This window comes from Pristiophorus japonicus, unplaced genomic scaffold (assembly GCF_044704955.1).
Source record: "Pristiophorus japonicus isolate sPriJap1 unplaced genomic scaffold, sPriJap1.hap1 HAP1_SCAFFOLD_569, whole genome shotgun sequence".
In the NCBI taxonomy this organism is placed as follows: domain Eukaryota; kingdom Metazoa; phylum Chordata; class Chondrichthyes; family Pristiophoridae; genus Pristiophorus; species Pristiophorus japonicus.
This window is the reverse complement of record NW_027254477.1, coordinates 63,780-90,118: the sequence shown is the minus strand read 5'-3', so window position 1 is coordinate 90,118 and position 26,339 is coordinate 63,780. Positions and strand designations below refer to the sequence as shown.

General features: G+C 48.0%; 1 protein-coding gene across 1 annotated transcript in view; it reads left to right on the top strand.

The window, feature by feature from the left end:
* Positions 1 to 25,922, top strand: part of LOC139254653 (tetraspanin-36-like) — a 34,772-nt gene extending 8,850 nt beyond the window's left edge. Inside the window, exons 6-7 of the mRNA XM_070873784.1 lie at positions 22,131 to 22,214; positions 24,551 to 25,922. Of these exons, the coding sequence (XP_070729885.1) occupies positions 22,131 to 22,214; positions 24,551 to 24,637 (171 nt within the window). The 3' untranslated portion in view covers positions 24,638 to 25,922. The remainder of the gene's footprint in view (positions 1 to 22,130; positions 22,215 to 24,550) is intronic.
* The last annotated feature ends 417 nt before the right edge of the window (positions 25,923 to 26,339 follow it).

Here is a 26,339-nt window from a genome sequence, read left to right as displayed (position 1 = left end):
GAAATGTTGTGGTATGGGACAGTATAGTCAGAGTGATGGGCACTGTTCATTGCAGCCACAAACAGGAGTTCCGAAGGTTGTGATGCCTGTCTGGTGCCAGAGTTAAAGACATCTCCTCGCAGCTGGAGAACTTGGAGGGGAAGGATCCAGTTTTTGTGCTCCAGGTAGGAACCAACGACATGGGTAGAACTAGGAATTACGTTCTGCTGAGAGAGTTTGAGGAGTCTAAATTAAAAAGCAGAACCTCAAAGGTAAGCTACGTGCCAATTGGCATAGAGATAAGCAGGTTAGAGGGTTAAATGCGTAGCTCAGAGAGTGGTGTGGGAGGCAGGGGTTTTACTCCATGGGGCACTGGCACCAGTACTGGGGAAAGAGGGAGCTGTTCCGATGGGGCGGACTCCACTTAAACCGGGCTGGGGACCAGTGTCCTGGCGAATCAAATAACATGGGCAGCAGACAGGGCTTTAAACTAATGGGGGGTGGATTCAGGAAAAAGAAAAGTTAACACCAGCAAGAGAAATATCAGGGCTCTAGAGCAGAGCAGAGTTTTGGGTAAAAATAAACAGAGTGGTTCGGGAGGCAGTCCCTCTGAGTCGAGGAAGACTTGCTTCCACACTAATACGAGTTCTCAGGTGACTGATGAGTCCAATGCGGGACCCACAGTCTCTGTCACAGGTGGGGCAGACAGTGGTTGGAGGGACGGGTGGTAGGGGGGCTTGGGTGGTCGTACGTTCCTTCCGCTGTTTGCGCTTGGCTTCTGCTTGCTCCCGGCAAAGAGACTCGAGGTGTTCGCCGCCTTCCCGGGTGTTTCTCCTCCACTTTGAGCGGTCTTGGGCCAGAGATTCCCAGGTGTCAGTGGGGATGTTGCACTTTTTCAAAGAGGCTTTGAGGGTGTCCTTGAAGCGTTTCCTCTGCCCACCTGGGACTCACTTGCCATGTCAGAGCTCTGAGTAGAGCGCTTGTTTTGGGAGTCTAGAATTGGGCAAACGGATGATATGGCCCGTCCCACGGAGCTGGTCGAGTGTGGTCAGTGCAATGATACTGGGGATGTTGATCTGAGTGAGAACACTGACAGTGCACCTATCCTGTCAATGGATTTTCAGGATCTTGTGGAGGCAGCATTAGTGGTACTTCTCCAGTGCTTTGAGGTGCCTACTGTACATGGTCCATGTCTCTGAAGCATATTGGAGGTTGGGTATCATTACTGCTCTGTAGACCATGAGCTTGGTGCCGGGTTTGAGATCCTGGTCTTCAAACACTCTCTTCCTCAGGCGACTGAAGGCTGCACTGGCACACTGGAGGCGGGTGTTTAACTTCGTTATTGACGTCTGCCCTTGTTGATAGTAGGCTCCCGAGGTATGGAAAATGGTCCACATTGTCCAAGGCCTCTCGGGACAGAGAGTAACAACGGTAATAGTGCATCACTGACTAAGGTGACACCAAGGAAAAATAGAAAAAAGTCAAAGCTAAAGACACTATATCTGAATGTGCGAAGCATTCACAACAAAATAGATGAATTAATAGTGCAGATAGAAATTAATAGGTTTGATCTAAGACATGGTTGCAAGGTGACCAAGGTTTGGAATTAAATATTCCAGGATACTTACAGAAGAGATAGGCAAATTGGAAAAGGAGAAGGTTGGGATAAAGACAATAGAGAGAAAGGATCTTAGCTCGGAAAATCAAGAAGTAGAATTAGTTTGGGTGGAGCTAAAAAACAGCAAGGGGCAGAAAACATTGGTGGGAGTTGTTTATAGTCCCCCAAACAGTAGTGGTAATGTAGGACACAGTATAAATCAGTTTTATACAGATTAAAAAGATAGTTTTCTAGATCAGCATGTTGAGAAACCAACTCGGCAGCTGGCTATTTTAGATCTAATGTGCAATGAGAAAGGGTTAATTAATAACCTTGAAGTAAAGGGGCCCTTGGGGAAGAGTGACCATAATATGATAGAATTTTATATTAAGTTTGAAAGTGATTTAGTTAAATCCGAAATTAGGGTCTTAAATCTAAACAAAGCAAACTACGTCGGTATGAGGGGAGAGTTGGTTAAGTTAGATTGGGAAACTACATTAGAAGGTATGATGGTAGACAAGCAATGGCTAGCATTTAAAGAATTAATACATCATTTACAACAAATGATGCACAAGGCACAAAACCCCCACAGGGAAAAGTGGTCCAACCGTGGCTAACAAGGGAAGTTAAAGATAATATTCGATCAAAGGAAGAGGCTTATATTATTGCCAAAAAGAGCAGTAAGCCTGAGGATTTTAGAATTCAGCAAAGGTCCAAGAAATTGATAAAGAAAGGGAAAATAGAATATGAAAGTAAACTAGCGAGAGACATAACAGACTGTAAAAGCTTCTATAGGTGTGTAAAAGAAAAGATTAGTGAAAGTAAATGTGGGTCCCTTACAGACTGAGACAGGAGAAACTATAATGGGGAATAAGGAAATGCAGAGAAATTAAACGAATACTTTGTGTCTGTATCCACGGAAGAAGACATGAAAAACCTTCCAGAAATATGGTGTCCCAAGGGTCCGCGAGAATGAGGAACTGAAAAAAAATTAGTATTAGTAAAAAAAATAGTACTGGAGAAATTAATGGGACTGAAAGCCGATAAATCCCCTGGACCTGATGGCTACATCCTAGGGTTTTGAAAGGTGGCTAATTCCATAGATTCTAGAATGGTTCCTGCAGATTGGAAGGTAGCTAATGTAACCCCGCTATTTAAGAAAGAAGGGAGAGAGAAAATGGGGAACTACAGACCAGTTAGCCTGACATCAGTAGTAGAGAAAATACTAGAATCTATTATTAAGGATGTAGTCAGAGTAGGAATCGCAGGATAGCGCAGATGAATACGTGGCTTGATCAGTGGTGCAGCAGGGAGGGATTCAAATTCCTGGGGCATTGGGATCGGTTCTGGGGAAGGTGGGACCAGTACAAACTGGACGGTCTGCACCTGGGCAGGACCGGAACCAATGTCCTAGGGGGAGTGTTTGCTAGTGCTGTTGGGGAGGATTTAAACTAATATGGCAGGGGGATGGGAACCAATGCAGGGAGACAGAGGGAAACAAAAAGGAGGCAAAAGCAAAAGACAGAAAGGAGATGAGGAAAAGTGGAGGGCAGAGAAACCCAAGGCAAAGAACAAAAAGGGCCACTGTACAGCAAAATTCTAAAAGGACAAAGGGTGTTAAAAAAACAAGCCTGAAGGCTTTGTGTCTTAATACAAGGAGTATCTGCAATAAGGTGGATGAATTAATTGTGCAAATAGATGTTAACAAATATGATGTGATTGGGATTACGGAGACGTGGCTCCAGGATGATCAGGGCTGGGAACTCAACATTCAGGGGTATTCAACAGTCAGGAAGGATAGAATAAAAGGAAAAGGAGGTGGGGTAGCATTGCTGGTTAAAGAGGAGATTAATGCAATAGTTAGGAAAGACATTAGCTTGGATGATGTGGAATCTATTTGGGTAGAGCTGCAGAACACCAAAGGGCAAAAAACGTTAGGAGTTGTGTACAGACCTCCAAACAGTAATAGGGATGTTAGGGAGGCCATCAAACAGGAAATTAGGGGTGCATGCAATAAAGGTGTAGCAGTTATAATGGGTGACTTTAATATGCACATAGATTGGGCTAGCCAAACTGGAAGCAATACGGTGGAGGAGGATTTCCTGGAGTGCATAAGGGATGGTTTTCTAGACCAATATGTTGAGGAACCAACTAGGGGGGAGGCCATCTTAGACTGGGTGTTGTGTAATGAGAGAGGATTAATTAGCAATCTCATTGTGCGAGGCCCCTTGGGGAAGAGTGACCATAATATGGTGGAATTCTGCATTAGGATGGAGAATGAAACAGTAAATACAGAGACCATGGTCCAGAACTTAAAGAAGGGTAACTTTGAAGGTATGAGGCGTGAATTGGCTAGGATAGATTGGCGAATGATACTTAGGGGGTTGACTGTGGATGGGCAATGGCAGACATTTAGAGACCGCATGGATGAATTACAACAATTGTACATTCCTGTCTGGCGTAAAAATAAAAAAGAGAAGGTGGCTCAACCGTGGCTATCTAGGGAAATCAGGGATAGTATTAAAGCCAAGGAAGTGGCATACAAATTGGCCAGAAATAGCAGCGAACCTGGGGACTGGGAGAAATTTAGAACTCAGCAGAGGAGGACAAAGGGTTTGATTAGGGCAGGGAAAATGAAGTACGAGAAGAAGCTTGCAGGGAACATTAAGGCGGATTGCAAAAGTTTCTATAGGTGTGTAAAGAGAAAAAGGTTAGTAAAGACAAACGTAGGTCCCCTGCAGTCAGAATCAGGGGAAGTCATAACGGGGAACAAAGAAATGGCAGACCAATTGAACAAGTACTTTGGTTCGGTATTCACTAAGGAGGATACAAACAACCTTCCGGATATAAAAGGGGTCAGAGGGTCTAGTAAGGAGGGGGAACTGAGGGAAATCTTTATTAGTCGGGAAATTGTGTTGGGGAAATTGATGGGATTGAAGGCCGATAAATCCCCAGGGCCTGATGGACTGCATCCCAGAGTACTTAAGGAGGTGGCCTTGGAAATAGCGGATGCATTGACAGTCATTTTCCAACATTCCATTGACTCTGGATCAGTTCCTATGGAGTGGAGGGTAGCCAATGTAACCCCACTTTTTAAAAAAGGAGGGAGAGAGAAAACAGGGAATTATAGACCGGTCAGCCTGACCGCAGAAGTGGGTAAAATAATGGAATCAATTATTAAAGATGTCATAGCAGTGCATCTGGAAAATGGTGACATGATAGGTCCAAGTCAGCATGGATTTGTGAAAGGGAAATCATGCTTGACAAATCTTCTGGAATTTTTTGAGGATGTTTCCAGTAAAGTGGACAAAGGAGAACCAGTTGATGTGGTATATTTGGACTTTCAGAAGGCTTTCGACAAGGTACCACACAAGAGATTAATGTGCAAAGTTAAAGCACATGGGATTGGGGGTAGTGTGCTGACGTGGATTGAGAACTGGTTGTCAGACAGGAAGCAAAGAGTAGGAGTAAACGGGTACTTTTCAGAATGGCAGACAGTGACTAGTGGGGTGCCGCAAGGTTCTGTGCTGGGGCCCCAGCTGTTTACATTGTACATTAATGATTTAGACGAGGGGATTAAATGCTGTATCTACAAATTTGCGGATGACACTAAGTTGGGTGGCAATGTGAGCTGCGAGGAGGATGCTATTAGGCTGCAGTGTGACTTGGATAGGTTAGGTGAGTGGGCAAATGCATGGCAGATGAAGTATAATGTGGATAAATGTGAGGTTATCCACTTTGGTGGTAAAAACAGAGAGACAGACTATTATCTGAATGGTGACAGATTAGGAAAAGGGAAGGTGCAACGAGACCTGGGTGTCATGGTACATCAGTCATTGAAGGTTGGCATGCAGGTACAGCAGGTGGTTAAGAAAGCAAATGGCATGTTGGCCTTCATAGCGAGGGGATTTGAATACAGGGGCAGGGAGGTGTTGCTACAGTTGTACAGGGACTTGGTGAGGCCACACCTGGAGTATTGTGTACAGTTTTGGTCTCCTAACTTGAGGAAGGACATTCTTGCTATTGAGGGAGTGCAGCGAAGATTCACCAGACTGATTCCCGGGATGGCGGGACTGACCTATCAAGAAAGACTGGATCAACTGGGCTTGTATTCACTGGAGTTCAGAAGAATGAGAGGGGACCTCATGGAAACGTTTAAAATTCTGACGGGTTTAGACAGGTTAGATGCAGGAAGAATGTTCCCAATGTTGGGGAAGTCCAGAACCAGGGGTCACAGTCTGAGAATAAGGGGTAAGCCATTTAGGACCGAGATGAGGAGAAACTTCTTCACCCAGAGAGTGGTGAACCTGTGGAATTCTCTACCACAGAAAGTAGTTGAGGCCAATTCACTAAATATATTCAAAAGGGAGTTAGATGAAGTCCTTACTACTCGGGGGATCAAGGGTTATGGCGAGAAAGCAGGAAGGGGGTACTGAAGTTTCATGTTCAGCCATGAACTCATTGAATGGCGGTGCAGGCTAGAAGGGCTGAATGGCCTGCTCCTGCACTTATTTTCTATGTTTCTATGTTTCTAACAGGGCACGTAGAAAATAATAATAGGATTGGGCAGAGTTAACATGGATTTATGAAAGGGAAATTATGTTTGACGAGTTTTTTAAGGTTGTAACCAGCAGAATAGATAAGCGATGCAATGGATGTGGTGTATTTGGATTTTCAGAAGGCATTCACTAAGGTTCCACACATTAAACAAAATTAGGGCTCATGGGATTGGGGGTAATATACGAACATGGATTGAGGATCGGTTAACAGACAGAAATCAGAGAGCAGGAATAAACGGGTCATTTTCAGTTTGGCAGACTGCAACTAGTGGGGTACCGCAAGGATCAGTATTTGGGCCTCATCAAAACAGAAACATAGAAATTTACAGCGCAGAAGGAGGCCATTTTGGCCCATCGTGTCCGCGCCGGCCGACAAGAGCCGCACGGCCCTCGGTCAGCAGCCTTGAAGGTTACATATAAACCTATGAACTATGGTGGAAAGGTAAAGAGCATCCGGCCCAACCAGTCCGCCTCACACAACTGCAACACCCCTTGTATCGCAACATTTTACACTCCACCCCACCTGGAGCCATGATCTCCTGGGAGAGGCAAAAAACCAATTAAAAACCCAGGCCAATTGGGGGGTAAAATCTGGGAAAATTCCTCTCTGACCCATCCAGGTGATCGAAACGAGTCCAGGAGATCACCCTGGCCGTATTTGATTCTCTGAACTACTTACCATCGTATCTGCGCCAGCCAACAAGAGATTATCCAGTCTAATCCCACTTACCAGCTCTAGGTCTGTAACCCTGCAGGTTACGGCACTTTAAGTGTCCATCCAACCATCTCTTAAATGTGCTGAGGGTTTCTGCATCTACCACCCTTCCAGACTCCCACAACCCTTTGCGTGAAGCTTCCCCTCAAATCCCCTCTAAACCTTCCACCAACCACCTTAAAACTATGCCCCCTCGTAATTGACCCCTCCACCAAGGGAAATAGGCCCTTGCTATCCACTATATCCAAGCCCCTCAAAATTTTATGCATCTCAATGAGGTCTGTTCTCAGCCTCCTCTGTCCAATGAGAACAAACCCAGTCTATCCAATCTGTCCTCATAGCTAGGATTCTTCATTCCAAGCAGCATCCTAGTAAATCTCCTCTGCACCCTCTAGTGCAATCACGTCCTTCCTATAATACAGCGACCAGGACTGCACGCAGTACTCCGGCTGTGGCCTAACCAGTGTATTATACAATTTAAGCATAACCTCCCTGCTTGTATTCTATGCCTCGGCCAACAAAGACAAGCATTCCATATGCCTTCTTAACCACGTTATCCACCTGGCTTGCAACTTTCAGGGATTTGTGGACAAGTACTCCAAGGTCCCTTTGTTGATCTGCACTTCTCAGTGGCCTACCGCTTAATGTGTATACCCTTTCCTTATTAGCCCTCCCAAAGTGCATCACCTCACACTTCTCTGAATTAAATTCCATTGGCCACTGCTCTGCCCACCTGACCAGTAGATTGATATCCTCCTGCAGTCCATGACTTTCCTCTTCATTATCAACCACACTGCCAATTTTAGTGTCGTCTGCAAACTTCTTAATCATACCCACTATATTCAAATCTAGACCATTAATGTGTCCCACAAAAAGCAAGGGACCCAGTACTGAGCCCTGCGGAACCCCACTGGAAACATCTTTCCAGTCACACAAACATCCATCAATCATTACCCTTTGTTTCCTACCTCTAAGCCAATTTTTGATCCAACTTGCCACTTTGCCCTGGTTCCCATGTGCTTTTACCTTCGTGCCATGTGGGACCTTATCAAAAGCTTTGCTAAGGTCCATATACACTACATCGTATGCATTGCCCTCATCGACCCTCCTGCTTACCTCTTCAGGTTAGTCAAACAAGATCTTCCCTTAACAATTCCGAACTGACTGTCCCTGACTATTGAGGGGCCCAGACGTAGTGGATAGTAAGGGCCTATTTCCATTGGTGGAGGGGTCTTTTACGAGGGGGCATAGTTTTAAGGTGGTTGGTGGAAGGTTTAGAGTGGATTTGATCGGGGGGGGGCCTCTTTATGCAGAGGGTTGTGGGATCAGGAACTCGCTGCCTGGAAGCGTGGTGGATGCAGAAACCCTCACCATTTTTAAGAGATGGTTGGATGGGCACTTAAAGTGCAGTAACCTGCAGGGTTACGGACCTAGAGCTGGTAATTGGGATTAGACTGGATGACCTTTTGTTGGACAGCGCAGATATAATGGTAAGTGTTGCAGGGAATAGAATACGGCCAGGGTGATCTCCTGGAGTAGTTTCGATCGCCTGGATGGGTCGGAGAGGAATTTTCCCAGATTTTTTCTCCCTAAATTGGCCTGGGTTTTTATCTGGTTTTTGCCTCTCCCAGGAGATCGCATGGCTCTGGTTGGGGTGGAGTGTAGAATGTTGCGGTGCAAGGGGTGTCGCAGTTGTGTGGGGCGGACTGGTTGGGCTGGGTGCTCTTTGCCTTTTCGTCATTGTTCATAGGTTTATATGTAACCTTCAGGGCTGCTGACCAAGGGCCGTGCGGCTCTTTGTCGGCCAGCGCGGACACGATGGGCCAAAATGGCCTCCTTCTGCGCTGTAAGTTTCTATGTTTTTATGACTAATCCTTGCCTTTCTAAATGTAGATCTATCCTGTTCTTCAGGATTTTTTCCAATAACTTGCCCACCACTGAAGTTAGGCTGACAGGACTGCAATTACTCAACCTATCCCTTTCTCCCTTCATAGGTACGGGTACCACATTAGCAGTCCTCCGGCACCGTACCCAAATCCAAAGAGGACTGGAAAAGTCAAGGCTTCCGCTATTTGCATGAGGGGACCAAATGTAATATATGCAAGTGTGCTAATGATACAAATCTCGGTGGGAATACAAATTGTGAGGAGGATGCAAAGAGGCTTAGAACATAAGAATATAAGAAATAGGAGCAGGAGTAAGCCATACGGCCCCTCGAGCCTGCTCCGCCATTTAATACGATCATGGCTGATCCGATCATGGATTCAGCTCCACTTCCCTGCCCGCTCCCCATAACCCCTTATTCCCTTATCGTTTAAGAAACTGGAGAACCAGTTGATGTGGTGTATTTGGACTTTCAGAAGGCTTTCGACAAGGTCCCACACAAGAGATTAATGTGCAAAGTTAAAGCACATGTGATTGGGGGTAGTGTGCTGACGTGGATTGAGAACTGGTTGGCAGACAGGAAGCAAAGAGTAGGAGTAAATGGGTACTTTTCAGAATGGCAGGCAGTGACTAGTGGGGTACCACAAGGTTCTGTGCTGGGGCCCCAGCTGTTTACATTGTACATTAATGATTTAGACGAGGGGATTAAATGTAGTATCTCCAAATTTGCGGATGACTAAGTTGGGTGGCAGTGTGAGCTGCGAGGAGGATGCTATGAGACTGCAGAGTGACTTGGACAGGTTAGGTGAGTGGGCAAATGCATGGCAGATGAAGTATAATGTGGATAAATGTGAGGTTATCCACTTTGGTGGTAAAAACAGAGAGACAGACTATTATCTGAATGGTGACAGATTAGGTAAACGGGAGGTGTAATGAGACCTGGGTGTCATGGTACATCAGTCATTGAAGGTTGGCATGCAGGTACAGCAGGCGGTTAAGAAAGCAAATGGCATGTTGGCCTTCATAGCGAGGGGATTGGAGTACAGGGGCAGGGAGGTGTTACTACAGTTGTACAGGGCCTTGGTGAGGCCACACCTGGAGTATTGTGTTCAGTTTTGGTCTCATAACTTGAGGGAGGACGTTCTTACTATTGAGGGAGTGCAGCGAAGGTTCACCAGACTGGTTCCCGGGATGGCGGGACTGACGTATCAAGAAAGACTGGATCAACTGGGCTTGTATTCACTGGCGTTCAGAAGAATGAGAGGGGATTTCATAGAAACGTTTAAAATTCTGGCGGGTTTTGACAGGTTAGATGCAGGAAGAATGTTCCCAATGTTGGGGAAGTCCAGAACCAGGGGTCACAGTCTGAGAATAAGGGGTAAGCCATTTAGGACCGAGATGAGGAGAAACTTCTTCACCCAGAGAGTGGTGAACCTGTGGAATTCTCTACCACAGAAAGTTGCTGAGGCCAATTCACTAAATATATTCAAAAAAGGAGTTTGATATAGTCCTTACTACTAGGGGGATCAAGGCGAGAAAGCAGGAATGGGGTACTGAAGTTGCATGTTCAGCCATGAACTCATTGAATGGCGGTGCAGGTTCGAAGGGCCGAATGGCCTACTCCTGCACCTATTTTCTATGTTTCTATGTCTTAAATGTATTCAATGTCCCAGCTTCCACAGCTCTCTGAGGCAGCACATTCCACAGATTAACAACATTCAGAGAAGAAATTCCTCCTCATCTCAGTTCTAAATGGGCGGCCCCTTATTCTAAGATTATGCCCCCTAGTTCTAGTCTCCCCTATCAGTGGAAACATCCTCTCTGCATCCACTTTGTCAAGCCCCTTCATAATCTTATACGTTTCGATAAGATCACCTCTCATTCTTCTGAATTCCAATGAGTAGAGGCCCAACCTCCTCAATCTTTCCTCATAAGTCAACCCCCTCATTTCCGGAATCAACCGAGTGAACCTTCTCTGAACTGCCTCCAAAGCAAGTATATCCTTTCGTAAATATGGAAACCAAAACTGCACGCAATATTCCATGGGTGGCCTTACCAATACCCTGTATAACTGTAGCAAGACTTCCCTGCTTTTATACTTCATCCCCTTTGCAAAAAAGGCCAAGATTCCATTGTCCTTCCTGATCACTTGCTGTACCTGCATACTATCCTTTTGTGTTTCATGCACAAGTATCCCCAGGTCCCGCTGTACTGCGGCACTTTGCAATCTTTCTCCATTTAAATAATAACTTGATCTTTGATTTTTTTTCTGCCAAAGTGCATGACCTCACACTTTCCAACATTATACTCCATCTGCCAAATTTTTGCCCACTCACTTAGCCTGTCTATGTCCTTTTGCAGATTTTTTTTGTGTCCTCACACATTGCTTTTCCTCCCATCTTTGTATCGTCAGCAAACTTGGCTATGTTGCATTCTGTTCCTTCTTCCAAGTTGTTAATATAGATTGTAAATAGTTGGGGACCCAGCACAGATCCCTGCGGCACCCCACTAGTTACTGGTTGCCAACCCGGGAATGAACCATTTATCCCGACTCTCTTTTCCGTTAGTTAGCCAATCCTCTATCCATGCTAATATATTACCCCCAACCCCGTGAACTTTTATCTTGTGCAGTAACCTTTTATGTGGCACCTTGTCAAATGCCTTCTGGAAGTCCAAATACACCACATCCACTAGTTCCCCTTCATCCACCCTGTTCGTTACATCCTCTTCAAGGGGATATAGACAGGTTAAGTGAGTGGGCAAGAACATGGCAAATGGAATATGTTATGTCTTTTGATACTCTAATAATGACTTCACGAGACAATGTGTTGTGCTTGAACTGTAGTGACCTTAGTCCATTTAATGTAACTCCAGAGTGAGGATCACACCTGGTGGCCTGCCTTTTATACAGGTAACCTACAAGTCTCCCACTGCAGTGCCCTCTGGTGGCACACCTTGTAATAGTACAAGCAGTAACATAGAAACATAGAAAATAGGTGCAGGAGTAGGCCATTCGGCCCTTCGAGCCTGCACCGCCATTAAATAAGATCATGGCTGATCATTCCCTCAGTACCCCTTTCCTGCTTTCTCTCCATACCCCTTGATCCCCTTAGCCGTAAGGGCCATATCTAACTTCCTCTTGAATATATCCAATGAACTGGCATCAACAACTCTCTGCGGCAAGGAATTCCACAGCATAACAACTCTGAGTGAAGAAGTTTCTCATCATCTCAGTCCTAAATGGCCTACCCCTTATCCTAAGATTATGTCTCCTGGTTCTGGACTTCCCCAACATCGGGAACATTCTTCCCGCATCTAACCTGTCCAGTCCCGTCAGAATCTTATATGTTTCTATGAGATCCCCTCTCATCCTTCTAAACTCCAGTGAATAAAGGCCCAGTTGATCCAGTCTCTCCTCATATGACAGTCCAGCCTTCCCTGGAATCAGTCTGGTGAACCTTCGCTGCACTCCCTCAATAGCAAGAACGTCCTTCCTCAGATTAGGAGACCAAAACTGAACACAATATTCCACGTGAGGCCTCACCAAGGCCCTGTACAATTGCAGTAAGACCTCCCTGCTCCTATACTCAAATCCCCCAGCTATGAAGGCCAACATACCACTTGCCTTCTTCACTGCCTGCTGTACCTGCATGCCAACTTTCAATGACTGATGAACCATGACACCCAGGTCTCGTTGCACCTCCCCTTTTCCTAATCTGCCGCCATTCAGATAATAACCCAAGTCTTTAGTGCAAATCACCTTTGCATTGACTGTGCTCTGGGCTTAGCCCTATCTGGTTGACCCTTGGAGGGTCGTTTCCATCTTGGGTGAGTGGGTGATGTTTCGTTGGCAGTAGAGTTGCTGGTGGTTTCTGTTTGTGCGTCCATGACCACTCCATTCTGTCTCCCCTCCCCCCACATACAGATTGTGCTGTTGGCTCATTACATTCATATACATTCAAGTCCCAAAAAAATTTGCATTGGTGGTACCATGGTGAGCTAAGTACATTTGAATAGTGAGGTATAAACTTGGAATATACTTGGCCTCAGTGCTGGGATAAGCACCAGTGCGTGAGGACAAACTAGTGCCAGAACTGCTGGATGGTGTCCAGGTAGTCTGGTGATGGCGCGGTGCCCAGTGCTGGCAGTGGGAACCCGGTTGGCTCAGGATGCCTGTTCTCGGGGCCTTTGCCGTTGCTCCTAGCGTCGGGCATGTTCACGGATGTCTGTGACCTCCCTGACCCCTCCTTGGGCCCCGGGTCGCTGCTGCTCCCTGAGGAGCAGTCGTCTGGCAGTGCACAGGGAAATGCTGACTCGCTTGCCTGGGCATTATTTGGTTTGGGATCCTGGCTGATCCCAGTTCCATTTGGGAGAACCATTGCAGGTGACTCTTCGTTCCCAGGTGTAGCCTTGGTGGCGATAGGGTCTGGGGGCTGCGCCTTAGCGCAGTTTGCTCTTTCGGGCTCGTGGCAGTTGGTGCCTGAGGGGTGGAGCCGATCGGGGGCCGGTGCCGTTGCCCTCCTGAGATCGCTTGCTCTGCAGCTTGTATATATTGGCTGTTTGTGACCACACTCCGTGGTGCAGGCTACAGCATTGGGTAGCTCGCTGGACCTGTGTGCTCCCAGTGGGTGTTTGCCCGCTACATTGACTGTATGCAGTTGAAATCCTACATCGCACAAGGTTTCATTACTTATTGTAAATAACCTGTAGCTCCGATCGCAATCGCGTGACCTTTCCTTGCTTATTGCATGTAATATAAGAACATAAGAATTAGGAACAGGAGTAGGCCATCTAGCCCCTCGAGCCTGCTCCGCCATTCAACAAGATCATGGCTGATCTGGCTGTGGACTCAGCTCCACTTACCCGCCCGCTCCCCGTAACCCTTAATTTCCTTATTGGTTAAAAATCTATCTATCTGTGATTTGAATGCATTCAATGAACTAGCCTCAACTGCTTCCCTGAGCAGAGAATTTCACAGATTCACAACCCTCTGGGAGAAGAAATTCCTTCTCAACTCGGTTTTAAATTGGTTCCCCCGTATTTTGAGGCTGTGCCCCCTAGTTCTAGTCTCCCCGACCAGTGGAAACAACCTCTCTGCCTCTATCTTGTCTATCCCTTTCATTATTTTAAATGTTTCTATAAGATCACCTCTCATCCTTCTGAACTCCGAGTAAAGAGCCAGTCTACTCAATCTATCATCATAAGGTAACCCCCTCATCTCCGGAATCAGCCTAGTGAATCGTCTCTGTACCCCCTCCAAAGCTAGTATATTCTTCCTTAAGTAAGGTGACCAAAACTGCATGCAGTACTCCAGGTGCGGCCTCACCAATACCCTGTACAGTTGCAGCAGGACCTCCCTGCTTTTGTACTCCATCCCTCTCTGATCATCAATTACACATTTTACATCTAACTCGCAGTTGCTGTGAGTTACATTGATTGAGAATGTGGAACTGTCCCTTTTAAGTGTGATGAGTTGTGGGCCTCCTTTGGGACAATCAGGTCGTTCAGCCTGATTGTCCCATAGCCTCCTTTAAGGGAGCCTTGCTATCTTTATCCCAATCCTCTTCTCCGTTTGGTGCCACGTGTTGCTCCATCAGCGCTGCATCTCGTGGTCTGGCCGCGGCCATCTTTGTCTTCAGCGCCTCACCTCGTGCTTTGGGCGCCATCTTTCTTTCATCCACGATGTCGACTGCTGTGATCCTCTTCTCCCCAGGTTCTGCCACCGAAGTTGGGAAGTCGCCTCTGGCTCCGATTTTCTTCCTCCGGAGTCCTGTCACTGGAGCCTGGAAGGTGTGTTCGGGTCGTCTCAGCTGGATCATCTCCACGCAGTCGTGCTGAGCGGTCTGTGCCTCGGGTGCTGTGCTGGTCTGCTCTCTGGTGCCGGATCCACCCTCGGGTGAGGGCTTGCTTTGCCTCTGAGCACAGGGCACGTTGATCGCTGGAGGAGTGAAATCTTCCCAACTTCAATGGATTTTCTCCATCCACCTTCTTCCGAGTAGCATTGGTCCATCCCCTGCAACAATCCACAATGGTAACTTGTGCACCGCGCCATCATGGAGTACCTTTACATCCGCACTACCAACGACTGGGATAAGTTCATTGGTGTAGGTGTGCAGCTTTGCCTGAACCGGGACCAACTTGGGTCGTTCAGCCTGATTATCCCATAGTCTCTCAAAGGCTTCTTGATTCATTACTGATTGGTTCGCCCCCATGTCCACTTCCATGAAGACTGGAATGCCATTTATCTCGACTTCCATCCTCAACGGGGAACACTCGGTGGTGCAGGTAAACATGCTGTGTACCTCATCGTGGGGCTGAGCTGCCTCTCTGACTATCGCTTCATAATCCTTGTTGGATTCATGGCCATCTGCAGACTCTTCATCAACACAGTAAGTCATATTTCTTTTACACATGCGCTGGAAGTGGCCCTTTGTGCTGCAGCCTTTACACACATAGTCTTTAAAACGGCACTGGTGAGCCCTGTGATTCCCTCCACAACGCCAGCATGGTACTACTCGGTTAGCCCCTCTCGGCGGACTCTGAGTTAAGGGACTCGGGGGCCTGTTCTCTCTTCCCTGAGAACGTTCACGTTCTACAGTCCAGCCTCTAAAAGGCACCACTCTGTGTACAGTACTTGCCGGGTTTGAATCCTGAGGATGAGTCATCTGCCTAGAGCCGCAGGTCGAGGTCATGAATGCCTGGCTCACGGAGATGGCCTTCTACAGTGTGACTGTGTGGTATCTGCAGACGGTAGCCTGCGAAGAAGGTCCTCATGGCCGATTCCGATGACAAAGATATCCCGCAGCGCTTCGGTGAGGTGGTCGCCGAAATCACACGGTGCCGCCAGCCTCCTGTGGTCTGCAGCATATTTCGCGATCTCCTGGCCTTCAGGTGTCAGTGGGTTTCAAACTGGTGTCTGGCTGTGAGGATGCTCTCTTTGGGCTTGAGTTGTTCTTGGATCAGTGTTACAAGCTCCTCGCACGTCTTGGTCGTTCGCTGGTGCCAGCAAGTCCCTGATGAGACCATAGATGGTGGGCCCACAACTGATTAGCAGGATAGCTCTGCGCTTATCAGCCAGTGTGGCCGGATTGTCGCCTGCCAGGTTGTTTGCTGTGAAGAAGCGGTCGAGCCTCTCCACAAAGGCGTCCCAATCATCACCATCGGCGAACTGCTGCAACGTACCAAGGTTAGCCATTTTCACGTGAAGGTCCGTAATCTCGTCGCCAATTGTTATGTCTTTAGATGCTCTAATAATGACTCCACGAGACATTGTGTTGTGCTTGAATTGTAGTGACCTTAGATCATTTAATGTAACTCCAGAGTGAGAATCACACCTGGTGGCCTGCCTTTTATACTAGGCCAGGCACACCTGTACAGGTAACCTACAAGTCTCCCACTGCAGTGCCCTCTGGTGGCACACCTTGTAATAGTACCAACAGTACCCATGTTGGATACATGACAGAATATGATGTGGAGAAATGTGAAGTTATCCACTTTGGTAGGAAAAATAGAAAAGCAGAGTATTTTTTAAATGGTGAAAGATTGGGAAATGTTGGTGTTCAGAAAGACCTGGGTGTCCTTGTACACCAATCACAAAGTTAACATGCAGGTACAGCAAGCATTGGTGCAGGGAGGATGTTTCCTCTGACTGGGGAGTCTAGAACCAGGGGGGTCACTCTCAGGATAAGGGGTTGGCCATTTAGGACTGAGATGAGGAGACATTTCTTCACTCAGAGGGTGGTGAATCTTTGGAATTCTCTGCCCCAGAGGGCTGTGGAGGCTCAGTCTGAGTATATTCAAGACAGAGATCGATAGATTTTTGAATATTAAGGGATTCAAGGGATATATGGACAGTGCAGGAAAGTGGAGTTGAGGTAGAAGATCAGCCATGATCTTATTGAATGGCAGAGCAGGCTCGAGGAGCCAAATGGCCTACTCCTCTAGTCTCGTCGCAGAGAGTATGCAGAAAACAAGCGCAGGCAGTGGAAGGAGCTTGCGGCAAACCAGACTCCCCACCCACCTTTTCCTTCAATGACTGTCTCATTGGATTTCAGAAGAATGAGAGGTGATCTTATCGAAATGTATAAGATTATGAGGGGGCTTGACAGGGTGGATGCAGAGAGGATGTTTCCACTGATACGGGAGACTAGAACTAGGGGGCATAATCTTAGTTTTAAATGGGCGGCCCCTTATTCTAAGATGAAGAGAAATTTCTTCTCTGAGGGTTGTAAATCTGTGGAATTCGCTGCCTCAGAGAGCTGTGGAAGCCAGGACATTGAATAAATTTAAGGCAGAGATAAACAGTTTCTTAACCAATAAAAGGAATAAGGGATTATGGGGAGTAGGCAGGTAAGTGGACCAGAGGCCATGATTGGATTAAATGGCGGAGCACGCTCGAGGGGTCAAATGGTCGACTCCTCCTATTTCTTATGTTTTTATGTCCATTGTGCCCCTGAGTGGACAAAATCTGCACTGCGACTCTGGGAGGAGCTCTTCAGCCACAGGGAGAAGACAATTGAGGAGGATCCTTGCGATAATTTTCCCTGTAGTTACCACAGTTAGACTTGTCCCCTTTCTTGAAGATGGTCACGATTATGGCGTCTGAGATCTCCTGGCTTGCTCTCCTTCCAGCTAAGAGAAATGAGGTCATGGATCTGTGCCAATAATGCTTCTCCGCCATGTTCTAGTGCTTCGGTGGAGATTCCATCTGCTCCTGTTCTTCAGTTGTCGGATGGCCTTTTCTCCCTCGTGCCGGGCTGGGGTTGTGCTGAGATGGTGGCGGGTGGCATGCTGCGGGATGGAGTCGAGGACACTCACGTCGAAGACAGAGTCTCGGTTAGGGAGATCTTCGAAGTGCTCCTTCCAATGATGAGCATTGTCCTTGATGAGCATCTCTCCGTTCTTGGCCAGCAATCGGGTAGGGCCTTTGGTGTTTGGGCCGTAGGTGGTCTTGACTGCGCTAAAGAATCCTTGCACGTCGTGGTTGTCGGCCAGTTGCTGGATCTCCTGTGCTTTCTCCACCCACCATCTGTTCTTTAGGTCGCGGGTTTTTTGTTGGACCTCGGCCTTCAGCTGTCTGTAGAGCTGCTTTCTTGCACCCGAGTTGGGTTGCTGTTTTAAGTTCATTTGTGGCTTATTAGCTCTTGGATCTCCTGGCCGTTCTCGTCAAACCAGTCTTCATGTTTCCTGGTCGAGTGACCGAGCGTCTCTTCACAGTTGCTAACTATGGAGGCTTTGAGGTAGTCCAGGCACTGTGGACACTCTGCGTCTCTGAGTCACTGGGAGTCGCCAGGTTGGCAGTGAGGTGCCGGCTGAATGGGGCTTTCTTAGCAGGGTCTTTGAGTGCCCCAGCGTTAGCAGGATCGTTAGCAGACAAAATTGAACACCGAACCACATAGGGAGATATTAAGAAAGACTTATATTTAAACAGTGCCTTCATGACCACCGGATGTCCCAAAGCATGTTACAGCCAATGAAGTACTTCTGAAGAGGCGAGGGCCCAGGGGGCACGCACCAGCCCACACTGCGATATGTGTGCGCATTAGGTCTGTGCAGCAGAGCTGGTCTCCAGTTGTCTTGCCACTGGACCAAGACCCAGCTCTGTCAAGCCTGTGTGGTGGCTGGTCTGCAACAGCCACCCCACATTAAAAGAATCCACGCACAGGCATCTTCCATCCTTCAAGATGTAGTTCGGGATCTGGAATATTAGGTCTTTCATTGAAACACCTGTGAACTCATCCCTTTTTGGTGTGGAAGCAAGTCATCCTCGATACAAGGGAGCGCCCAATACTATACTTCTGAAGTGTGGTCATTGTTGTAATGTGGGAAACACGGCAGCCAATGTGCGCACAGCAAGCTCCCACACACAGCAATGTGATAGTGACCAGATAATCTGTTTTTACTGATATTGGTTGAGGGATAAATATCAGCGCAGCCTTCGGTCACCTGAGAAAGAGTGTATTCGAAGACTAGGCCCTCAAATCTGGCACCAAGCTTACCCGCCCTCCTGTATGTCTGAGACATGGACCATATGTTGTAGACACACCAAAGCCCTGCAAAAATACCACCAACGATGCCACCGCAAGATCCTGCAAATCCCCTGGGAGGACAGACGCGCCAACATCAGTGTTCTCGCTCAGGCCAACTTCACATATTTATAAACATATGCATATATTTATGACAAATATCAGAAACATTTAAACAATACAGGTCAAGTTGTTAATAAAATGCTTGATTATGCTTCGAAACACTGACCACACTTGACCAGCTCCGTTTGGCGGGCCACATTGTCCGCATGCCTGACATGAGACTCCTAAACATAGAAACATAGAAAATAAGTGCAGAAGTAGGCCATTCGGCCCTTCGAGCCTGCACCACCATTCAATAAGATCATGGCTGATCATTCACCTCACTACCCCTTTCCTGCTTTCTCTCCATACCCCTTGATCCCTTTAGCCGTAAGGGCATATCTAACTCCCTCTTGAATATACCCAATGAATTGGCATCAACAACTCTCTGTGGTAGGGAATTCCACAGGTTAACAACTCTCTGAGTGAAGAAGTTTCTCCTCATCTCAGTCCTAAATGGCTTACCCCTTATCCTAAGATTGTGTCCCCTGGTTCTGGACTTCCCCAACATCGGGAACATTCTTCCCGCATTTAACCTGTCCCATCCCGTCAGAATCTTATACATTTCTATGAGATCTCCTCTCATCCTTCTAAACTTCGGTGTATAAAGGCCCAGTTGATCCAGTCTCTCCTCATACGTCAGTCCAGCCATCCCTGGAATCAATATGGTGAACCTTCGCTGCACTCCCTCAATAGCGAGAACGTCCTTCCTCAGATTAGGAGACCAAAACTGAACACAATATTCCACGTGAGGCCTCAAAGAGGCCTCACCAAGGCACTGTACAATTGCAGTAAGACCTCCCTGCTCCTATACTCAAATCCCCTAGCTATGAAGGCAAACATGCCATTTGCTGCCTTCACTGCCTGCTATACCTGCATGTCAACTTTCAGTGACTGATGAACCATGACACCCAAGTCTCGTTGCACCTCCCCTTTTCCTAATCTGCCATTCAGATAATATTCTGCCTTCATGTTATTGCCTCCAAAGTGGATAACCTCACATTTATCCACATTATACTGCATCTGCAATGCATTTGCCCACTCACCTAACCTGTCCAAATCACCCTGCAGCCTCTTAGCGTCCCCCTCACAGCTCACAGCTCACACCGCCACCCAGTTTAGTGTCACCTGCAAACTTGGAGATATTACATTCAATTCCTTCATCCAAATCATTGATGTATATTGTAAAGAGCTGGGATTCCAGCACTGAGCCTTGTGGCACTCCACTAGTCACTGCCTCCCATTCCAAAAAGGATCCGTTTATCCCGACTCTCTGCTTCCTGTCTGCCAACCAATTCTCTATCCACGCCAGTACATTACCCCCAATACCATGTGCTTTGATTTTGCACACCAATCTCTTATGTGGGACCTTGTCAAAGGCCTTTTGAAAGTCCAAATACACCACATCCACTCGTTCTCCCTTGTCCACTCTACTCGTTACATCCTCAAAAAAATTCCAGAAGATTTGTCAAGCATGATTTCCCTTTCATAAATCCATGCTGACTTGGACCGATCCTGTCACTGCTTTCCAAATGCGCTGCTATTTCATCCTTAATAATTGATTCCAACATTTTCCCCACTACTGATGTCAGGCTAACCGGTCTATAATTACCCGTTTTCTCTCTCCCTCCTTTTTTAAAAAGTGGTGTTACATTAGCTACCCTCCAGTCCATAGGAACTGATCCCGAGTTGATAGATTGTTAGAAAATGATCACCAATGCATCCACTATTTCTAGGGCTACTTCCTTAAGTACTCTGGGATGCAGACAATCAGGCCCCGGGGATTTATCGGCTTTCAATCCCATCAATTTCGCCAACACAATTTCCCATCTAATAAGCATATCCTTCAGTTCCTCCTTCTCACGAGACCCACAGTTCCCTAGTACAGTCAGAAGCTTATTTGTGTCTTCCTAAAGCAAGCGATCTATTCGGAACTCCTACATGGCAAGCGATCCCCAGATGGGCAGAGGAAACGTTACAAGGACACCCTCAAAGCCTCCTTGATAAAGTGCAACATTCCCACCGACACCTGGGAGTCCCTGGCCAAAGACTGCCCTAAGTGGAGGAAGAGCATCCGGGAGGGCGCTGAGCACCTCTGGTCTCATCGTCGACAGCTTGCAGTAAACAAGCGCAGGCAGCAGAAGGATCGTGCGGCAAACCAGACTCCCCACCCCCCATTTCCTTCAACGACTGTCTGTTCCACCTGTGACAGACACTGTAGTTCCCATGTTGGACTGTACAGCCACCTGAGAACTCGCTTTGAGTGGAAGCAGGTCTTCCTCAATTTCAAGAGACTGCCGATGATGATGATGATGATGAAATATTGGCCATGACACCGGGGAAAGCTCCCCTGCTCTTCTTCGAACTCGTGCCATGGGATCTTTTACATTCACCCGAGAGGACAGATGGGGCCTCGGTTTAACGTTTTAAAGGAGAGGTAGAGAGTCGGAGAAGTTTAGGGAGGGAATTCCAGCGTTTGAGGCCCAGGCAGCCAACGGTGGAACAATTAAAATGGGGGATGAGCAAGAATTACAGAAGTGCAGAGATCTCGGGGGGGTGGGGGGGGCGGCGGGGCGCTGGAACTGGAGGAGGTTATAGAGGTAGGGAGGGGTGAGGCCATGGAGCAATTTTAAGACAAGGATGAGATTTTTAAATTGAGACATTGCCAGACATGAAGCCAATGTAGGTCACAGGGGTGATGGCTGAATGAGACTTGGTGCAAGTTAGGATACGGACTGCAGAGTTTTGGATGACCAAGTTTCCAGAGGGTGGAAGATGGGAGGAGAGCATTGCAATCCCAGTCTAAAGGTGACAAAGGCATAGATGAGGGTTTCAGCAAGGGTTATAGGCAGCCTTGGTGATGGCGTGGGTATGTTGTCGTGGTGGGTCACATATAACGCCCATGTTCCAAACAGTTAGGTTCAGCCTCACAGTTACCAGGGAGAGGAACGGAGTTTGTAGCGGGGACCGAAGGCAATGGCTTCGGTCTCCCTAATACTTAGTTGGAGGAAATTACTGCCCATCCAGTACTGGATGTGGGACAAGCAGTCTGACAATGTTAGGACAATGGAGTGGTGGTGAGGTTACTCACTGTCTGGGCAAAGGGTTACTCACCGTCTGGGCAAAGGGTTACTTAACGTCTGGGCAAAGGGTTACTCACCGTCTGCTGGTGCTGCCAAGCACAGCTGGTTAACTCTGCCGGGAACAGTAATGTGCGGGGGACGATGCTGCGCTGGATTATGATGTCAATCTGACCTTTCTCTCTCCAGGGCTGCCTCCTCACTCTGCGAGATGATCTCCGATGGATTTTCTTCTTCACACTCAGTTGGATCATTGCTGTTTGCAGTTTACAGGCAAGAAACCAGCATTAACACGGCCGAATATACACACACTCTACTGGGGAGGGGGGGCAGACTGGTCCGCACATGTACGCGTGCACTGTACCCAGGAGGGGAGGGGGGCTCAGACTGAATTATTGGGAATTATAGACCGGTTAACCTGACATCGGTAGTGGGGCAATTGTTGGAATCAATTATTAAAGATGTAATAGCAGCGCATTTGGAAAGCGGTGACAGGATCGGTCCAAGTCAGCATGGATTTATGAAAGGGGAATCATGCTTGACAAATCTTGAGTTTTTTGAGGATGTAACTAGTAGAGTGGACAAGGGAGAACCAGTGGATGTGGTGTATTTGGATTTTCAAAAGGCTTTTGACAAGGTCCCACACAAGAGATTGTTGTGCAAAGTCAAAGCACATGGTATTGGGGGCAATGTACTGACGTGGATAGAGAACTGGTTGGCAGACAGGAAGCAAAGAGTCGGGATAAACGGGTCCTTTTTGGAATGGCAGGCAGTGACTAGTGGAGTGCCGCAGGGCTCAGTGCTGGGACCCCAGCTATTTACAATATACATTAATGATTTAGATGAAGGAATTGAATGTAATATCTCCAAGTTTGCAGATGACACTAAGCTGGGTGGTGGTGTGAGCTGTGAGGAGGATACTAAGAGACTGCAGGGTGGCTTGGACAGGTTAGGTGAGTGGGAAAATGCATGGCAGATGCAGTATAATGTGGATATATGTGAGGTTATCCACTTTGGTGGCAAAAACAGGAAGGCAGAATATTATCTGAATGGTGACAGATTAGGAAAATGGGAGGTGCAATGAGACCTGGGTGTCATGGTACATCAGTCATTGAAAGTTGGCAGGCAGGTACAGCAGGCGGAGCAGAAGGCAAATGGCATGTTGGCCTTCATAGCGAGAAGATTTGAATGTAGGAGCAGGGAGGTCTTACTGCAATTGTACGGGGTCTTGGTGAAGCCACACCTTGAATATTGTGTACAGTTTTGGTCTCCTAATCTGAGGAAGGACATTCTTGCTATTGTGGGAGTGCAGTGAAAGTTCACCAGACAGATTCCCGGGATGGCAGGACTGACATATGAAAGACTGGATCGACTAGGCTTACATTCACTGGAATTTAGAAGAATGAGGGGGGATCTCATAGAAACATATAAAACTCTGACGGGACGGGACAGGTCAGATGCATGAATAATGTTCCCAATGTTGGGGAAGTCCAGAACCAGGGGTCACAGTCTAAGGATAAAGGGTAAGCCATTTAGGACCGAGATGAGGAGAAACTTCTTCATTCAGAGAATTGTGAACCTGTGGAATTCTCTACCACAGAAAGTTGTTGAGGCCAGTTCGTTAGATATGTTCAAAAGGGAGTCAGATATGGCCCTTATGGCTAAAGGGATCAAGAGGTATGGAGAGAAAGCAGGAGGTGAATGATCAGCCATGGTCATATTGAATGGTGGTGCAGGCTCGAAGGGCCAAATGGCCTACTCCTGCACCTATTTTCTATGTTTCTATGATCCATGCACTGTACCCAGGGGAGGGGGAGGGGGAGGGGGAGGGGGCCAGACTGATCCACACACTGCACCCGGGGGAGGGGGGGGCAGACTGATCCACACACTGTACCCAGGGGAGGGGAGGGGGGGAGGGGGGGGGGGGGGGCAGACTGATCCACGCACTGTACCCAGGGGAGGGAGGGCAGACTGATCCACGCACTGTACCCAAGGGAGGGGGGGCCAGACTGATCCACACACTGTACCCAGGGGAGGGGGGCCATACTGATCCACACACTGTACCTGGGGGAGGGGGAGGGTGGGGGCCAGACTGATCCACATACTGTACCCGGGGGAAGGTGGGGGAGGAGGGGGAGGGCCAGACTGATCCACACACTGTACCCGGGGGAGGGGGGCCAGACTGATCCACGCACTGTACCCAGGGAATGGGAGGCCAGACTGATCCACACACTGTACCCAGGGGAGGGGGGCCAGACTGATCCACACACTGTACCCGGGAAGGGGTGGGGGGGGTGGCCAGACTGATCCACACACTGTACCTGGGGGAGGGGAAGGGTGGGGGCCAGACTGATCCACACACTGTACCCGGGGGAGGGGAGGGGAAGGGTGGGGGCCAGACTGATCCACATACTGTACCCGGGGGATGGGGGGGGGGGGGCCAGACTGATCCACACACTGTACCCGGGGGAGGGAGGCCTGACTGATCCGCACACGCACTCGGTGTAGTCCCAGTAATGAACTTGGTCACGGCACCTGAACCAGAGGATCTGTATGTTTGAAGCTTGTTAATTCGTTCTTTTACTGAAAGCTCTTTTCTGTGTTTTCAGAGCGTGAGTGCTTTAATGGTCTGTCTCCTGACAATGCCAGCTGCTGCTCCATACCAGCTGCTAAACGCTGACAATTTCTCCTCGTGATCGATGCTGTCTCTGCCACTAACCGAGCACCAACCCCGGAGCCACAGGAGCAGGAGGCACCGTGTCCCAACAATACCCCCCCGTAGTGACCCCCCCCCCCCTCCCGTAGTGATTTGGGTCGACAGACATCACTGAAAGCTAATCAGAAAGTAGAAACAGTGATCAAAAAGGCTGGAATGCCTCGGTCAGAGCTCCGGACACTGCCTTCAGTCTGGGCCTGTCCCTCGGGGAGGATGGACCGGCCTCGGAGGGGAGCAATGCAGATTCACCACAATCACACCGGGGCTGAAGGGGTTAAATTGAGGAGGGGTTGCACAGACTGGGCTTGTAATTCCTTGAGTTTAGGTTGAGGGGCGATCGGATCGAGATGTTTAAAATGTTAAAAGGATTCGATAGGGTAGGTAGGAGGTATTTCCTCTGGTGGGGGATCAAGAACATGAGGGCCTAACCTTAATTAAAGTTCAGCAGTGAAATCGGGAAGCACTTCTTTACACAAAGGGTGGTAGAGATCTGGAATTCTCTCCCCCAGAAGGCTGTGGATAGGGGTCAGTTGGAGTTTCCAAGACTGAGATTGCCAGGTTTTTGTACGGGTGGCAAGATACACGGAGCAACGGTGGGTGAATGGAGGCAAGATACCGATCAGCCATGATCTGATTGAACAGGCTCAAAAGGGCGCAATGAATGGCCTTAGAAGAACTTAAGAATTAGGAGCAGGAGTCAGCCTTTCGGCCCCTCGAGCCTGCTCCACCATTCAAAGATCTTCGACCTCCCCATATCCCGGGATTCCCTTAAAGTCCAAAAGTCTATCAACTTCAGCCTCCACGACTGAGCCTCCACAGCCCTGAGGGCAGAGAATTCCAGAGATTCACCGCCCTCACTGAAGAAATTCCTCATCTGTCTTAAATGACTGATCCCTTATCCTGAGACGATGACCCCAGTCATCGACTCTTCACCAGGGAAACAGCCTCTCCGCATCTACCCTGGCAATCCATCTCAGAATCTTGTATGTTTCAAAGCGATCGCCTCTCATTCTTCTAAACTGCAGAGAGTATTGGCCCAATCTACTCAATCTCTCCTCATAGGACAGCCCTCTCCACCCAGGGATCAGTCTGGTGAACCTCTGTTGCACCGTCTCCCAGGCAAGTGTATCCTTCCTTAGATAAGGAGACCGACACTGTGCACAGTACTCCAGGTGTGGTCTCACCAAGGCCCTGTACAATTGTAGCAAGACTTCCTTACTCTTATACTCCAACCCCCTGCAATAAAGGACAACATGCCATTTGCCTTCCTTATTGCTTGCTGTACCTGCACACTAACTCTGTGTTTCTTGCACAAGGACACCCAAATCTCTCAACTCCCAACATTTAATAGTTTCTCACCATTTAAAAAATATTCTGTTTTTCTATTCTTCTGACTGAGGTGAATAACCTGACATTTCCCCACATTATACTTCAGCTGCCCACTCACTTAAGCTGTCTATATCCCTCTGCAGGCTCTTTGGCCGAGAAGTTGGCCTTAGTTCTGCGGGTGCTAACGACTTACCGAGCGGGCGCGGCGAAGTGAACGACTCGTGCTAAATTGGCCGAGAGGTTTGTGACGGCAGTAACACATTACATCATTGTCATCGCCGTGCATATGGCTCCGGCAGCAACCCGGACCCGAACTTCGGTTGTGCCCCCTGCGGCATCGCCGGGCGACAACA